Here is a 15,914-nt window from a genome sequence, read left to right as displayed (position 1 = left end):
AAAGGAGAGGAGGGACGGGGGGAGAGGCCGTTCGGAGCTGGACCAGATCCTGCTGCCTCTCTTTTTTTATTCCCTGTTTTCATGCGGCGCCAGCTCCCATCCCCGCTGATCCGCAGCGGCTGCTCCATCCACTCCGGGCAGGGACATGGATTTGTGGGGGCTCCCCCCGTGTGACCCCAGCCAAGCATCCCCCAGCCGCTGTCCCGGGGCTACAGGGAGGTGCAGAGCTCCGCGAGACGTGGGGACATTGCTGAGATTCTTCCCTAGTTGGGAATTGTGGGATCTGCGTGTTGGGCACACCGGAGTGCGCTGGGGGTGCTCCCCACACGCCCACCCCATCCCATCACCCTCCAGAACACCTTCAGCAACAGCCTGAGCCTGCTGAAAACCTGCGGGGTGTCCCAGCGATGGGAATGTGGGATGGGACAGCGGCGGGGTGCAGGACAGGGCAGGAATGGGGACACGGGATGGGGCAGCAATGGGGACACAGGACAGGGCAGGAATGGGGACACGGGATGGGGAAATGGTGCCGGCACAGGACAGCAATGGGAACGTGGGGCAGGACAGCAGTGGCAGTACAGAACAGGGCAGTGATGGGGACACAGGACCAGGCTCCTGGTGGCCACCGGGATCGGAGGAGCCCGGAGGGTGATTTATGCCGGGCAGGCTGGGACCACAACTGTTCGGAAGTGCGGTAACAGCTGCTCCGGCTGTTCCGGCACGATCTGGCACCAGAGCAAATCCTCGGGGATATCTGGAGTGGGGGCGATGCCCCGGGGGTGTCGGGCACTGCCGTGGGGCGGGGGGCAGCAGGGCCGGGGGGCTGGTGAGGATCTGGGGTTCGCTTTTCAGCCGCTGCGTGAGACCAAGACCCAAGTCAAGGCTCCCGTTAATCCGGACTTTAATCCGCTCTAAATCCCACCTTTAATCTGTTTAATGCCACCTTTGGGAATTAGGATCCCGTGCCGCGGCTCGTACCCACTGAGCCGGGAGGAGGAAGAGGAAGGATGCTCCGACACTCCCGATGCTGGGCAGCTCCGAATCTCTGGGATGTCGGGGGGCTCCCGGCACCGGGATGAACGGATAGGCACGATCCTCGGGCCCAAACCCTCCCGCACCCGCTGCTCCCGGCCGGCAGCACGGCAGCCCCGCGTGTCCCATCCCCTCGTGAGGCCGCGGTGTGAGGAGGAGGAGGAGGAGGAGGAGGAGGAGGAGGAGGAGGAGGAGGAGGAGGAGGAGGAGGAGGAGGGGGAGCTTTGCCGGACCCCGCGGCGCTGCCCCCGCTCCGCCCGGTCCAGCAGCGCCATCCTCAGCCCCGGTTCATCAGCGCCGCCGCTCCCGCCCGCCGTCCCGCGCCTCTCCCACGCGTGACGCTCTCACCCCGCGCCTCCCCGCCGCCCACCGGCGTCCCCGTCCCCCCCGCGTGTCCCCGTCCCCCCCGCGTGTCCCGGTTCCCCCCCTGCAACCTGGGGAGCCCCGAGCCCGCCCCGCGCGCGTTACCGGGACCGGCCCACGCGCGCGGGACCCACGGGGACGCGCCCGCCCCGGCCCCGCCCACGCACCGTCCGCGCCCTCCCATTGGCTGCTTCGTAGCAAGCCCCGCGCCGCCATTGGCTGGCGCCCACCGCGGGACACGCCCCTCGGCCCCGCCCCCGCCGCTCCCGGCCCCGCGCGGGACTTGGCGGCGACCGCGGGCGGGAGGCCCCGACCCGCCGGGAACCGGCACCGAGAGCCGGGAACCGGCACCGGGAACCGGGAACCAGCACCGCCAACCGGACACTGAGAGCCGGGAACCGGCACCGGGAACCGGGAACCGGCACCGGGAACCCGACACTGAGACCCGGGAACCGGCACCGGGAACCAGCATCGGGAATCGGGAAACAGACACGGGGGACTGGCACCGGGAACCGGGCACCGGACACTGGACACTGGGAACCGGTGAACTGAACGGGAGCCGGGAACGGAATATCGGACACCGGGACTGGCACCGAGCATCGAAGACCGAACACCGGGCTTCGTCACCGGGCACCGGCATCGGGGACCGGGCACTGGTAGCGTCTGCGGGGCCCTCCGGGCAGGGAGAGGCGCCGGGGAAAGCGGGACCCTCGCCTGGCCCCGCCCCGTCCAGCCCCGTCCCGCCCCGTCCAGTCCCGTCCCGCCGGGGGCACCGGAGAAGCCCCGGTCCCGGTCCCGGCGCCGCTCTCCCCGAGGCAGGCTGCAGGTAAGGGCCGGTTCCCCCGGTACCTCCCGGTACCTCCCAGTTCCTCCCGGTTCCCCCGGTTCCTCCCATCATCCCCGGTCCGTGGGTGCGGGGGCGCTCGGTACCGGCACCGTTTCGTGCTTGCACTGGGGGGCGAAGCCTCTCGCCCCCCACCCCGGGAATCATCCGTGTGTGTCCCCCCAGCCCGGTGTCGGGATCCCGGGGGGAGAGGAGGTTCGGGGAGCGGCGAGGGCCGGGAGCTGCGGGCGGGCAGAGCCCGGAGCTGCCCCGGCACCCCCCGGCTGTGCCGCGGCTTTGCCAGGGGGATAAAACACGGGGCGAGGGCGATTTCCCCCCGGATTCAAGGGAAACGCGATGGGGCTGGGAAGGGCGCCGGGTCCGGCGGGTGCTGGATAACGGGAGCCGGGAGGAGGCACCGGAGCCACCCCCGTGGGGCTGTCACGGCCCCACGTGCCAGGGCAGGGCCGGGTGCCCCATGGCAGCACTTGGCTTCGAGCATCGCCTGTCCCTGCGCTCCAGAGGATGAAATTCCTCGATTCCTGGAAAGACGAATCCCTTGGGAGAGGCCGGATCGCCCCGGGGGCAGAGCTGGGTGTAAAACTCCCAACTCTGCCCGATCTTCCCTGGGACACGGGAGGGTTTGGGCCGTTCTTTACTGACCCCAGGCCCAGCTTTGGATCCGAATCGTCCCGTGGAGTTTTCCTCCCTCCCAGAGCGACTTTGTCCTCCTGATCCCGGGGCAGGAAGCATGTGATGTGCCCTGGCCCCCTCCGCAGCCGGACAGACGGACGGATGGTGGTTTGGCCTCAGTTTCCCCTCTCCCAGCCTCTGTTTTCTACTTCCCCATGAGGCTCCGTCTGCTCCGAGTGAAGGGGAAAGGAAGTTGCTGCCAGAGAGAGCAGCTTGATGGCAGCTGGAGAAAGAAAAGGAGGAAATGGAAGGCGAGACAGATGCTCCAAAATAACCCCCCCTTCCTCCTCTCTGTAAAATACCCCCTTCCTCCTCCTCTTCCTCTGCCTTTTCTCCATAGAATCCCCCTTTCTTCCTCCTCTTCCTCTTCCCCTCCATAAAACAACCCCCCTTCCTCCTCCTCTTCCTCCTCCTTCTCTCCTTAAAATAACCTCCATTCCTCCTCCTCCTCCTCCTCCTCCTCCTCCTCCTCTCCAATTTGGCAGCTGCCTCCCCCGCGGGGCACAATAATCCCAGGGGGAATTCCTTGGTGCCAAATCAACCCCCAGGATGCCCCCCTGCCCTGTGTGGGGGTGAGCACCCCTGAGCCCCCCTCCCTGTGGATCCAGGGTCCCATTCCCCACCCATGCCCGGGGTTGGCACCGCCAGAGCCCCCTCGGACGGGCGGCTCAGCTCCTTGCACAGACACGTCAGAGCTGCCAGGGCGGATCAGCATTCCCAGGCAAAACCAAAACCCGGCTCCTTCCCATGGCTGCATCTGGAGCCCCGCAGGAAGGAGATTTTGGGACGGAGGAGCTCAGCTCGGTGCCAGAGGCGGAGGGGACGGTGATGGGGACACGCCAAGCGCTTGGCACCCGCGCTGGCACCGGGAGTGAGCAGGGCGAGGGGGGAAGCACCAGGTGTGGCAGTGCCCGCAGCATTCCCGGTGCCTTGCAGCATTCCTGGTGCCCCTCAGCATTCCTGGTGCCCCTCAGCATTCCTGGTCCCCCTCAGCATTCCCAGTGCCCCACAGAATTCCTGTTCCCCTCAGCATTCTCAGTTCCCCTCAGCATTCCCAGTGCCCTGCAGCATTCCCAGTCCCCCTCAGCATTCCTGTTCCCCTCAGCATTCCCAGTCCCCCTCAGCATTCCCGGTGCCCCTCAGCATTCCCAGTGCCCCTCAGCATTCCCAGTGCCCCTCAGCATTCCCAGTGCCCTGCAGCATTCCCAGTCCCCCTCAGCATTCCCAGTGCCCTGCAGCATTCCCAGTCCCCCTCAGCATTCCCGGTCCCCCTCAGCATTCCCGGTCCTCCTCAGCATTCCCGGTGCCCCTCAGCATTCCTGGTGCCCCTCAGCATTCCCAGTGCCCCACAGAATTCCTGTTCCCCTCAGCATTCCCAGTCCCCCTCAGCATTCCCAGTCCCCCTCAGCATTCCTGTCCCCCTCAGCATTCCCGGTGCCCCTCAGCATTCCTGTCCCCCTCAGCATTCCCGGTGCCCCTCAGCATTCCCGGTGCCCCTTCCAGCCGCGGATTCACCCGGCCGTGCCAGGAAAGGAGCTTTTCCTGGGGTGAGGTGTTTACTCAGTGCCTTCCTCCCGGCCTCACCCCGCTGGGCACACACGCGCCCGGGCAGCGTCTCCGGCTGCTCTCTGCACCCATGGCAACCTGCGAGGGCCGGCACGCGTCCTCCCTCCTTCCTCCCGCTCCTCTTCCTCGGCTCTCCCGGCGCTGGTAATGGGGCCTGGGAGCTGTGGGGGGCACAGAAGGTGGGGGACAGGATGGAAACTGCTGGGGCTGGATGTGGGGTCATGAATGATGGGGACAGGATGGAGACGCTGCTGGGGCTGGATGTGGGGTCATGGATGGTGGGGACAGGCTGGAGACGCTGCTGGGGCTGGATGTGGGGTCATGGATGGTGGGGACAGGCTGGAGACGCTGCTGGGGCTGGATGTGGGGTCATGGATGGTGGGGACAGGCTGGAGACGCTGCTGGGGCTCTCAGGTTACTGCCCAGCGCTCCGACCTGGCTCCTGTAATCCAGGAGGGTTTAATTAATTAATAGGGGTTGGAGCACGGGGAAAGCGATGCCGGGGGATGGAGAGCAGAGCAGTGGGATGCCATCCACCAACTTGGCATTCAGCCACGGATTCAGGGGACTGGGAATGCTGGGGGACAGAGCAGGGGTGTTTCCCAAAGCAGTGGGAGGGAAATCCAGGGAGATGGCCGCAATTCAGTGTTTATCCTGTTGGGAAACGATGTTTCCATGTTGGAGCAAACTTGTAGCAAGACAATCCAAGTTACTACGGCCGCAGCGGGAAGGTGGAGGAGGGAGGGGAGGAGGAAGAGGAGGCAGAGGCGCCTTGCTCTGAGCTGGAGCTTTGTGGAGCCTCCCCCTCTGCGCTGCTCCATGAATTAATTAAGTGCTTTTCCTCTCCTGCATGAAATATTCACCTGCTGCCAAGGGAACTGGGGGGGCTCGGGGGACCAAGTCCATGGAGCTGCTGGTGGGAGCCAGGTGGAAGGGACAGGCAGGGCGAGGGATCTTTGGAGCAGGTAAAAATGATAATTGGGATGATATCGCTGCTGTGGTGCCACCGGCGCCAGGTGGCCACAGGGTGACAGGGTCTTGTCTTCCCCCCTCAGACAGGAGCTTTCTGATGATGATTGATGATTGATGCTTGTGCCCTCAGTGCTGTGGGAGAGGTTTTTTCGGGCAATCAGGTCACAGCTGGGTGTTGGGTGAGGTGCAAGCCCAGTGGGGTGAACGCCAAACCGGAGATGAGCGCGGCACGTGTCTGTCCCCAAGGGGACCACGTCTGTCCTGTGACAGGGCCACCCTCTGTGTGCTCACCCCAACCCTCACACCACCACTCAGGGCTGCAAGACTGCCCCAAAAACCTCCAAGATGGGCGGAAACCCTCCAAGAAAGGGCTGTACCTGTGCCCAAAGCCACTGCTGGGACCGCAGCCCTGCCGCACTCTTCCGGAGCAGGGAGGAACTGGGTGACAGCAGCACTGGGCTGCTCCACTTAGGAAGAAGAAGAACAAACTGTTTTTTAGGGCGTTTTCATTAAAAAGAAGAAGGGGGGAGCCCAAGCCCTGAGCTGGGCTGGAAACTTCAGCGACAGGAAGGAAGTGGAGTGGGTTATTTCAGGCTCCCGTTGGCTGCTCGGGGCAAGGCTCGACTCTTCCGTGCTCTGATAGCAGCCCCTCGTGAACAATGGGGGCCTGGGGCCCTTCCCGGCAGGAACACGGCTCATTCCGGTGAAATCTCCCGCTGCTGCTGACTCAGCAGCTCCTGCTGGGCCGAGTGTGCAGTGGAGGGCGCCAGGGGCACCATCCCGGTGCAGCAGGAGGTGAGCCTGGCTTTCCTTGGGGTTTGCAGGAAGCAGCCTACAAAACCATCCCTGGGCACTGGAGAGGGAGCTGGTTGCATTTTTGGGGTCCCCATACCCGCCTATACCATTTTGGGGTCCCTAGGACCCCCCCCCCAGTAATGCTTTGTGCCTCAGTTTCCCCCCTGGAGCAATGCTCCTGCTCTGGAGCAGGGGAGGGCAGTGAGCAGCCGGGTGTTATTGGCTGCAGGGAGCAGAGGGTTGATCCATTATTGCAGCTGGCATTTAGGAGCCGTGGGCAGCTCGCAGGACTTGGCACTTCCTATTTTTCATGTGCTCTGGAGGTGGAGTTTGCACTTGGCTTTATGTCTGTGGTCACCCAGGGCAGAGCTCGGGTGTGGGAATTCCTATGGGTGTGGGAATTCCTATTTATCCAGGCAGCGTTCCCAGGGCACCCCACAAGCCTGGGGAGGGAAATTCCAGGCTGTCAACAGCACAGCACAGCCCTGCTCCTTCCGGACAGGATGCCTGGCACGGGTGAAGTGAGAGGAGCTGGAGCTGCCTCTGCCCATCCTGCCCATCCCTCCCTCCTGCATGCAGCCATTGGAATTCCATGAGCCTGACCCAGGAGCTGCTGTCACCAGGCTCTGCGCTGTCATTTTTGTCTTATTAAGCGCGTGAGCCTCAGCTTGAGGCTCAGGCTGACAAAAATCAATGTTTTCCCACTGTAGGAAATGCTTCCAAACCTCCGTGTTTTTCCTGAGGGCTGTAAATAACCCTGCAGGCGACGTCTCTGTCACTGCTCCCGGCATTCTCATCCCCACGGAGCCTTGGCTGCCCTCAGGTTTGGGAGCTGGTGGCTGGGAGATGCTCAGGGAGCCAGGGCTCAGCTCCATCGTCCTGGCATGACTGCCTGGGGAGCCTTGGCCCCAGCTGGGGAGCCCTGAGGAGCTGGGGTTTGCTCCTGAGGGGCTGCTGTGCCCTCCAGAGTGGTGGGAGCAGCACTGGGGATCCCCACAGGGGTCTGGGGCTTTCAGCTTGGCCAGGGGGGAATGACAGAGCTGCCTGTGATGGGGACAGACTTGGTTCTGTGACAGAACCCCAGAGTCGTGGAATGGTTTGGGTCGGAAAAAGACCAAAAGCTCATCTCATCCCACCCTGCCATGGGCAGGGACACTTTCCACTACCCCAGGCTGCTCCAGCCTGGCCTTGGACACTTCCAGGGATCCAGGGACAGCCACAGCTGCTCTGGGCCCCCTGTGCCATGGCCTCAGCTCCCTCTCGGGGAACAATTCCTTCTTAACATCAAATCTAAACCTTCTCCCTATCCATGAGCAATTTATCCCCATCCATCCTCACACCAGCAGCATCCTTCAGCTGAAATATCTCCTCTCCCCTCCCCGGGGATGTATTTATAGGCTGATCCACTCCCCTCCTGCTCTGCCAGGCTGTCCCTGCCATGTGCAGGCTCTTGCAGAAGCAGCTCCCAGCTCTGCCCATCCATCCTGGTTGTTTTCCTGCTGTTCTCCCCTCCCTGTGATTTGTAGCTCTGCAGCTTCCCAGGCCAAGATGCATCTCCAGGGTTGGTTTTCATCGTTCTCAGCAGAGTTTAAAGCCGTGCTCTGCCCCAGGTGATGGATTTGGTCCCGCTGGGATGCGGGAGCGGGGCTGTAGGTGAGGCTCCTGTCTGGGTGAATTATTCACCTCTGGAGGAGGCTGGGGCAGCAGCATAACAAGTCCCAGCTTGTGTGGGTGTTCCAGGGTGAGCAGTGCCAGGGAAGAGGGCTCCCAGCCATTGCTGGGTGCTGCAAACCGGCTGTGCCGCCCCGACCACGGCCGGAGCGGGGTGGATGTGGCACATGGCAAAGGGGGTGACTCAGCTGCCACCTGGGCTGTCCCCAGCTCACCCTGCAGGAAGTGAGTCAGGTTTTAAGGAAGGAAAAATGTTCAAAAACGATGGGGCAAGAGTCCTTCCGGCACCAGAGGGAGGGAGGTGTCGGTCACAGGAGGGACAGCGGGATGGAGGGCCGGTGCTCAGGTAGGGACACCTCGCTCGCTGCAGCCTCTCCACAGAGTTTGGGAAGAGGGAGGTGGGAACACCTTGGAACTGATCCCACCAACCAAACCTGGGGGGTGAGCTCAGCTCTCACCTGCCCTGGCACCCAGGAGCTCCCTCAAGTCTTGGCATTAGCTGGAGATGCTCTTTCTCCTGCCAAAAATCTGTGTGGGGAGGTGAGGAATCACAGAACATGGCCTGGGACATCCCCTGCCATGGACTGGGACACTCCACCAGCCCAGGTGAGATGGGGAAGGATGCAGAGCAGGGACTGACCCGTGTGTGCCTCTTCCCCCGCAGAGATGGACACCTTCAGCACCAAGAACTTGGCCCTGCAGGCCCAGAAGAAGCTCCTGAGCAAAATGGCCACCAAGACCATCGCCAACGCCTTCATCGACGACACCAGCAGCGAGATCCTGGATGAGCTGTACCGGGCCACCAAGGAGTACACCCACAACCGCAAGGAGGCCCAGAAGATCATCAAGAACCTCATCAAGATCGTGATGAAGCTGGGCGTCCTCTACCGCAACGGGCAGTTCAGCCCCGAGGAGCTGCTGGTCATGGAGCGCTTCCGCAAGAAGGTTCACACCTTGGCCATGACGGCCGTCAGCTTCCACCAGATAGACTTCACCTTCGACCGCAGGGTCATGTCCAGCGTGCTGACCGAGTGCCGGGACCTGCTGCACCAGGCGGTCAACGGGCACCTGACGGCCAAGTCGCACTCGCGCATCAACCACGTCTTCAACCACTTTGCGGACTACGAGTTCCTGTCGGCGCTGTACGGCCCGGCCGAGCCCTACCGCACCCACCTCCAGAGGATCTGCGAGGGGGTCAACAAGATGCTGGAGGAGGAGAGCATCTGAGCTGGGCTGCTCCTGGCAGCCGGACTCTGCCTCCCACGAGGCCGAAGCTGCGATGTCTGCTTTGGCCTCCGCCGGGCTCGCCGTCCCCTCCTCCTCCTCCTCCTCCTCTGTAGTGCTGGCTTGTGTTCTCCTCGTTTCTCCAAGAGATTGAACCTCTTGGCTTTGTGTCCCCCTTGCCCAGGGTCTGCAAACCCCTCCCTGTGCTGGGCTGAGCCCTCTCCAGGCCATCCTGGGATTTTGGGCCCCTGCTGTACAGTTGGATTTCCTTTGCCCACCAAGTGCCTTTAGCTCAGAGTCCAAGGGTTTGGACTCTTTGCCTTGAACTCTGTTCCCTCTGAGGGGAAACTGAACCAAAGACTCGCGGTGTGAAGCACCTCTGAGGTGTCTCTGTGCAGGGGGGATGTTGTTGGGGGGGATCAGTTCTGAGACCCCATAACTGGAGGGCTGTGGAACGCCGTGGTTTTCTTCCAGCAGCTCCACAACGTGGTGGGAGCAAATCATGGTCCAGACTTGTGCTGGCTGCCTCAGGCAGGAAGGCGCTTCTGCCTGGGCTTAGGTGTCCTCAAAGACAAATCCCTGAGGCCAGGAGGATCCCTCCTCACCTGGAGGAGGGCTGGGAGGGAGCTGGGGGCAGCTGCTCCATCCCTGGATCCCTGGAACCACCCAGCACCCAACTGCCCACCAGCCTCCAGTGGTGGTGCCACCTGGCAGCTCCAACGCTGTCCTTGGTGGTCATCCAAAGCCCCCCTGGGATTTCATCCCTTTTCCACGCCCTTGACTGAGTGATGTTCGTTTTTGGCAAACTCTGTAGCCCTGATGAGTTATTGAAATAAACTCACTGTGTGGCCTGGGAGCTCTGTGAGGGTGTTCTAGCAGTGGTGACAGTGACAGGATGAGCCCTGGGGACAGCTGGCTTTGCCCCCAGCTGCTGGTGGCTCTCTGTCTCCTGGGGTTTGTGCTCTCTGTCCCCTGGCACTGCTGCTGGTTGTGGCCCAGCAGCTCCTGGATTTGCATGGACAAAGGGAAATGGCTTCCCCTACCAGAGGGCAGGGTTGGATGGGATATTGGGAAGCAGTTCCTCCCTGTGAGGTGGAGAAGCCCTGGCACAGGGTGCCCCTTGCCTGGAAGTGCCCAAAGCCAGGCTGGACAAGGCCTGGAGCAATCTGGGACAGTGGAAGGTGTCCCTGCCCATGGCAAGCATGAGCTTTAAGGCCTCTCCAAACCCCAACCGTTCCATGATTTGGTGAGATGCCACCCCCACGGGATCCTCTGCACCCCCACATCCCCTCAGGGCCCAGGAGCAGAGCCCTGGCAGCAGGGGTGGCTCTGCAGGCACAGCCCAGAGCAGAGGGGATGCTCAGGTCACTCCCAGCACACTGAGCTCAGCTCTGAGCACTGGAAATTGCCCTTTTAGCACCCAAACACCACACAATCTCCACTGGCCTTATCTCTATGACCTTCTGGTGCCTCCTGTTCCTTGGATGCCTCCAGGCACCGGCTCCTGCTCCCTCCCCACCCCTGGCACTGATAACTCTCAGCCTTAGAAGATGAAAGAAAAGACACAAAGGCCCTGTCTCTGCCATTTCACAGGCCTGGCTGCAGCTGTCACCGATAATTGTGTGACACAGCTTGGGTGGGGGCAAAGCCCATTCACAAGGGGATGCGGAGAACAGCAGGAGCCCAGGAGGTGCTGGTCCCTCAGGAGGGCAGGAACCAGAGCTGGGAATCCCAGGCAGGTGTGGTGGGATGGGGCTGAGGAATGCCCAGCCAGAAATGCTTTGCTGTTCCCAAGGTGTGTGTCTGTGTCAGCTGGAAAATCCCCCTAAACCCTCTGCAGCCCCCAAATTCCTGTGAGACACCTCAGCTCCTCCTGGCCAAGCAGCAACAAAGGTCCACACAGCTGGAGAGGGGAGGAGGGACAGAACAGAGCAGCTTCAGGCCAGAGCACGATGCTTTATTACTTTATTGGTGCTGTATTTACACAGGAAAGGAATTGCACATTCCCTGTTATTACTCTGGATAAGAAAAAGATCACTTTTCTGTAGGTATAAAATAGTCCCGTGGTTGTGCTGACACATGGAAGTGTTGCCTGGATTGATTCCTGATTGTGTCAGAATAAGCTGCTCTGCCTTCCCCCAGGCCAGCCCCACACTCACCACGGAGTCAGAGCTTTGGCCAATCCCCTCCCTCCCTCCCCCTGAATGAATTATTTCCTCCTGTCACGCTGGTGGAGAGAGCAATCCCACCTCCCCTCCAGGGACTACAGAGTTAAAACCTCCCTTTAGCAAGCCCTGCTTAAGTCCAGCCCCTTATCTCCCTGCACTGCTCTTCCCAGGCAGGCAGATAAGGAGCCCCTTTGCAGGGAGCTCTGCCCTGCTCAGCAGCTCAGCCGAGCAGGAAGGGGCACAGGAGGATCAGGAGCCTCCTGGGGTGTTACTCTGACACAAGGCAGAACAAATCTGTCCCCAGCCCTCCAAGCCCCCACTCGCGTCGGTCCCCAGCACATTGCAGTATGGAAAACATAAAAGGTTTGGTCAACCAAAAGAAAAGCCCTGCAGGTAAGCAGGAAATGCCTTCCCTGCCGTGCTGGCGTGGCCATGGCCCCTGCCCAGGGCTGGCCTGGCCTCACAGCTCGTCACGGGGGGTTTTTGCCACAATCATCAGCTTGGACAGCTCGAAACGGAACTTGCCTTCCCTGTGAGACACTGCAGAGAGACAGAGAGGACAGCCCAGGGTCAGCAGATGGAAAAGCAGGAACAAAACAGCCCCACTGAGCCCTTCCCAGGGTGCTGGGCACTGCTTTTCCCACTCCTGCACATGCCAGGCTGGGGAGAAACCCCTCCTTAGCCAGGGATTTAACTGGGATGGACCCACAAAATCCAGCTGCCAGTGGTGGATTGAGAGCACTGTACCCCAGCTCCATGGCACTGCCACCAGGATTGGAGATAAACTGCTGCCTGGCGTGTCCCCCAGCCCAGCCCCTGTCTCACAGCCCCTCAGGCACACACCTGTGGTTTCAGTGACTCCAAACTCCTCCTGTTTTAAGGGGATGTCGTTCAGGGCACCCGCAGCAGCCTGAGACTGAAACAGGAAGGAAGGGTGAGAGGCTGAGGCAATCCAACAGGTCACAGAATTCAAACCAACTGAAAATGAAGGGGTTTGAGATTTACATGCAGGGAAAGAATTAAGTGCACAAAGGAAGTCTGAAGGAAAGTCTCTGTCTGTTTTTCTATGTCCTATTAAACCACGGACTCATGTCCTTGGGGTGAGTGAAAGCCTCACCCCTGGAAACTGGGAAATGGAAGAATGAGCCAGACAAAAACACCAGCAGAGGTTTCATTTGCTTTGTCACATGCAATTTGTTGAGGCAATCCAAGACTCCCTTTGTGCCCTGGTGCCTTTGGAGCCCCCTCCCAGCAAATGCTGTGACTGAGGGCAGGAACACAATGGAGCAGGCTGCCCACCTGCAGCCCCTCTCTGCCTGCCACCAGCCTCTAATTAGGGACGTGATGGAGCACATTTTATGGCACAGATGTCTAATAAATGTTTTCCATGTCTAATTCATGTTTTATAGCAGCCTCCCACACTCCTGCTTCCCCGGGATCAGCTGGGACTTACATAAGCCATGGCATGCTCTATCTTGGCTCCTTTCACTTCAGCTTTAAACTGGGTAAAGAAGAGATAAGACTTCCCTTGGGGCCTGAAAGAAGAAAGCAGAGCCTTTGTCATCGGCACAGAGGTGCAGAGGAGGAGGAGGAGGAGAGGAGTGAAGGATTCCTGGCTCCCTCCCTGCCCCCACAGCCACCTCTGGATCTCTTATAGCTTTGTGCAGAGCAGGGGAGAGGGGAACAGAGAATTGATAAACCAACAGCTGCACCAAAAACCCCCAGAGCATCCCTGGCAGAGGAAAACCCTCCCTGCCCAGGTGTAAATCCCTGCAGGGTCCTTGTCCCTGCCCCGCTGTGCTCAGGACACACCTCCAGATGGAGCAGGAGAAGAGCCCGCTGTCCTCGCTCACTCCGACCGTCATCTGCCACTGCTGCACGGGGAGAGCCGGGGTCAGCGTGGGGAGAGCCCTGCGGGGCCAAGCCTGCCCTCCAGAGGCAGCAGCAGCTCCAAAATCACCCAAACCCTGCCTTCCAGAGGCAGCAGCAGCTCCAGAATCACCCAACCCTCCCTTCCAGGGGCAGCAGCAGCTCCAGAATCACCCAACCCTCCCCTCCAGGGGCAGCAGCAGCTCCAGAATCACCCAACCCTCCCCTCCAGGGGCAGCAGCAGCTCCAGAATCACCCAACCCTCCCTTCCAGGGGCAGCAGCAGCTCCAGAATCACCCACCACCACCACCACCCCCAGCCCTCCCTGCTGGCCCCTCCTGCTCCCTGCAGTTAGGACTGTGCTCTCACACAAACAGTTCCCAGCCTCTTTTCCTGTCAGGGTGAGAAAAAGGAGCTGATTGCAGCAGGAGGGGCCCAGCTCACCTCGTTGGTGCCGCCCTGGGCCGAGTAGGTGAAGGAGCAGCTGTAATCCCCCTGCCAGAGAGAGGAACAGCAGCAGCCTCGTTTAGCACCAGCTTTTCAGGAATTGCTGAGCTTGGAGAAGCCCCCCAGGCCACCAAGTCCAGCAGTGCCCAGCATTGCCAAGGCCACGCTGAGCCTGTCCCCAAGTGCCACATGGCCTTAAATCCCTCCAGGGATGGGGACTCCACCAGTGCCACTGTACCAGTGCCCACCTCCCTTTCCATGAAGAATGTTCCCCAATATCCAGCCTAAACCTCCCCCGGCACCACCATTTTCTCCTGCCTGGTGTGCTGGGGTGAGGAATCGTGTTCTGGGGTGCCCAGGGACCCCCAGTCCCTTCTGCACTGGGGCCCTTCCCTTGCTGAGCCCCCTACCATGAGGACCCTTCTTTCTTTGACACCCCCCTTCCCCTTGCAGATTCCCGTTCTCCCTGGGGACCCCCTTTCACTTGCAGACCCCTAGGGTTCCCCTGCCCTTGCATCCCATTTGGGACCCCCTTTCCCTTGCAGATCCCTGGGGTCCCCCTGCCTTTGCAGCCCTCTTTGGGGACCCCTCTTTCCCTGGGGACCCCTCACCACCCGCTCGCCCCGCCCTCCCTCGCGCCCAGCCAATCCCCACAGAAAGCGATATGAGTGACGTGTCGCGCAGCCAATCAGCGAGGGGCGCGTACCCTCTCCGCTCCCACTCCCTCCCTCCGGGTCGCTCACCAGGCTCCGGGAGAAGGAGTGAACCTCCCCGCCGGGCCGCACGTCGAACTCGGCCGTGCTCGAGGCCGCTTCCGGGGCCGTGCCCGGTCCCGCGGCCGCCCGGGCTGCCAGGCACAGCAGGGCCGCGGGCACCAGCGCGGCCCACGCGCGGCCACCGCTCCTTCCGCTGGGCGCCGCCATCTTTGAGAGGAAGCGCGGGTACGGCGGCCGGCAGGGGTCAGCGCGGCGGCAGCGGCGGCACGGCGGCCATTTTGGGTGTGGGCAGGAGACCGGGCGGCCAAAGCGGATGGACAGAGGGACATAGGGACACGGGCACGGTGGTCACGGGCAAGAGGCCCTGTGGTCAGGGGACAAAGGGACCAGACATTCCTTGGCATAAAGACTCTTCCACCCTTGCCAGGCCTCCTCTAGGGCAGGGTCCGGAGCTGTGGCACAGCCCAGCAGGGCCAGCAGCAGCCCCAGGGTCAGGGCCATGGGAAGGGGAGAAGGGGTCGGGGGGCCCCGGGCTGAGCCCCCCAGCACAGCCAGGGGCTGGGAGCAGGAAAATCCTGGATTAGAGCAGAGGGGAGGCACAGAAATCTGTGCCAGCTCCGAGAGGGGCTGGAGGGGCACCAGGGACAGGAGGGTTCTGTGCAGAGGCTGTGCCTGGAGCATTCCCTGAGTCCCAGCACGGAGCTGGGATGCCTGTGATTTCACCGAAATCCCTCCCAGAGGATTCTCCAAGATCAATTTACACCCTTTGGTTTGGGCAGCACAGACACACCCAGAGCCCAGCCCTGCCCTGTCCTTGGACACCCCACTCCTCCTTTGGGGGACCCTGGGATTTCTGAGCTGCTCCAGTTGTTCTGGGGTGCAGCCTGCATGGCCCAGGACAGAGATCAAGTGCCTGAGACCCCCAAGCACCCAGAGTTTCCACTGACGTGGCTTTTCCAGAGCCAGAGCTGTGGTGGCACCTTTATCACACCCACTTTGGGAATGGAGATGCCAGGAAGTTTTCCATTCGAGCATCTTTCAGGGCAAGGAGTGACTTTTCTGAGCTAATTTTGTAGCTTGAGGAGTGATTTTGTTTTAAAAATAAGTCCTTCAGAACATCTGTTCTCCCTCCACACCATCCACCTAAAAATAAAGCCCCATAGGGTGAGTTTTGGGAGAGAAATGCCTCCCAAGCCCTTCTCAAGTCCCAAATTCTTGAGGAAAAATGGTTTTTGCCTGGTTTCCCCAGCACCTGCTGGTTCCTCTGTCATTACTACTCACTCAGGAAATTAACTCAGCTTCATTTCATCCTCCAGCTGCAAATCCTCCACCCAGAGCCACCCTGCTCTCATCGCCCTTCCCGGGGTGGGGCCTCCCACATCATTTGTGTTTCAATCCCCGACAGAGCCTGTTCCATATGGAACAGCTCCTCGAGGAGATTTCCCAGCTAATTCCTCTCGGGATTCTCAATCCCCAAAAGAAGATGACCAACCTCTTTTTAGGGTGCCAAAAAATCCAGCAGCAAGCTGGGGGATCAGAGGAGCCAACAGATCTGCAAACTCTTCTAGACAAGAG

The 15,914-nt window shown here is 61.1% G+C and overlaps 2 protein-coding genes across 2 annotated transcripts; one reads left to right on the top strand and one right to left on the bottom strand.

Moving 5' to 3' along the window:
* Positions 1-1,662: 1,662 nt before the first annotated feature.
* On the top strand, positions 1,663-9,995 carry TNFAIP8L1 (TNF alpha induced protein 8 like 1). The gene is made up of 2 exons (XM_036399477.1): positions 1,663-2,221; positions 8,580-9,995. Exon 2 carries the CDS (start codon positions 8,582-8,584, stop codon positions 9,140-9,142), a length of 561 nt encoding a protein of 186 aa, XP_036255370.1. The 5' UTR covers positions 1,663-2,221; positions 8,580-8,581; the 3' UTR covers positions 9,143-9,995.
* A 1,092-nt stretch (positions 9,996-11,087) lies between these two features.
* MYDGF (myeloid derived growth factor) lies at positions 11,088-14,546 on the bottom strand. The gene is made up of 6 exons (XM_036399478.2): positions 14,367-14,546; positions 13,621-13,671; positions 13,120-13,181; positions 12,761-12,842; positions 12,151-12,223; positions 11,088-11,847 (listed from the first exon to the last, which is right to left on the bottom strand). The coding sequence occupies exons 1-6, from the start codon at positions 14,544-14,546 to the stop codon at positions 11,768-11,770; spliced, it is 528 nt and encodes a 175-aa protein (XP_036255371.1). The 3' UTR covers positions 11,088-11,767.
* Positions 14,547-15,914: the final 1,368 nt, after the last annotated feature.

This window comes from Molothrus ater, chromosome 26, assembly GCF_012460135.2.
Source record: "Molothrus ater isolate BHLD 08-10-18 breed brown headed cowbird chromosome 26, BPBGC_Mater_1.1, whole genome shotgun sequence".
Taxonomy (NCBI): Eukaryota; Metazoa; Chordata; class Aves; order Passeriformes; family Icteridae; genus Molothrus; species Molothrus ater.
This window is presented reverse-complemented; position numbering and strand designations above follow the sequence as displayed.

Bases quoted from the DNA above. Each gene is read 5' to 3' on its own strand.
- MYDGF (XM_036399478.2), bottom strand. From the start codon at position 14,546: ATGGCGGCGCCCAGCGGAAGGAGCGGTGGCCGCGCGTGGGCCGCGCTG. The intron at 13,672-14,366 runs GTGAGCGACCCG...TCTCTCTGGCAG, and splicing joins ACTCCTTCTCCCGGAGCCTG to GGGGATTACAGCTGCTCCTT. The intron at 13,182-13,620 runs GTGAGCTGGGCC...CTCCCCGTGCAG, and splicing joins CCCAGGGCGGCACCAACGAG to CAGTGGCAGATGACGGTCGG.
- TNFAIP8L1 (XM_036399477.1), top strand. From the start codon at position 8,582: ATGGACACCTTCAGCACCAAGAACTTGGCCCTGCAGGCCCAGAAGAAG.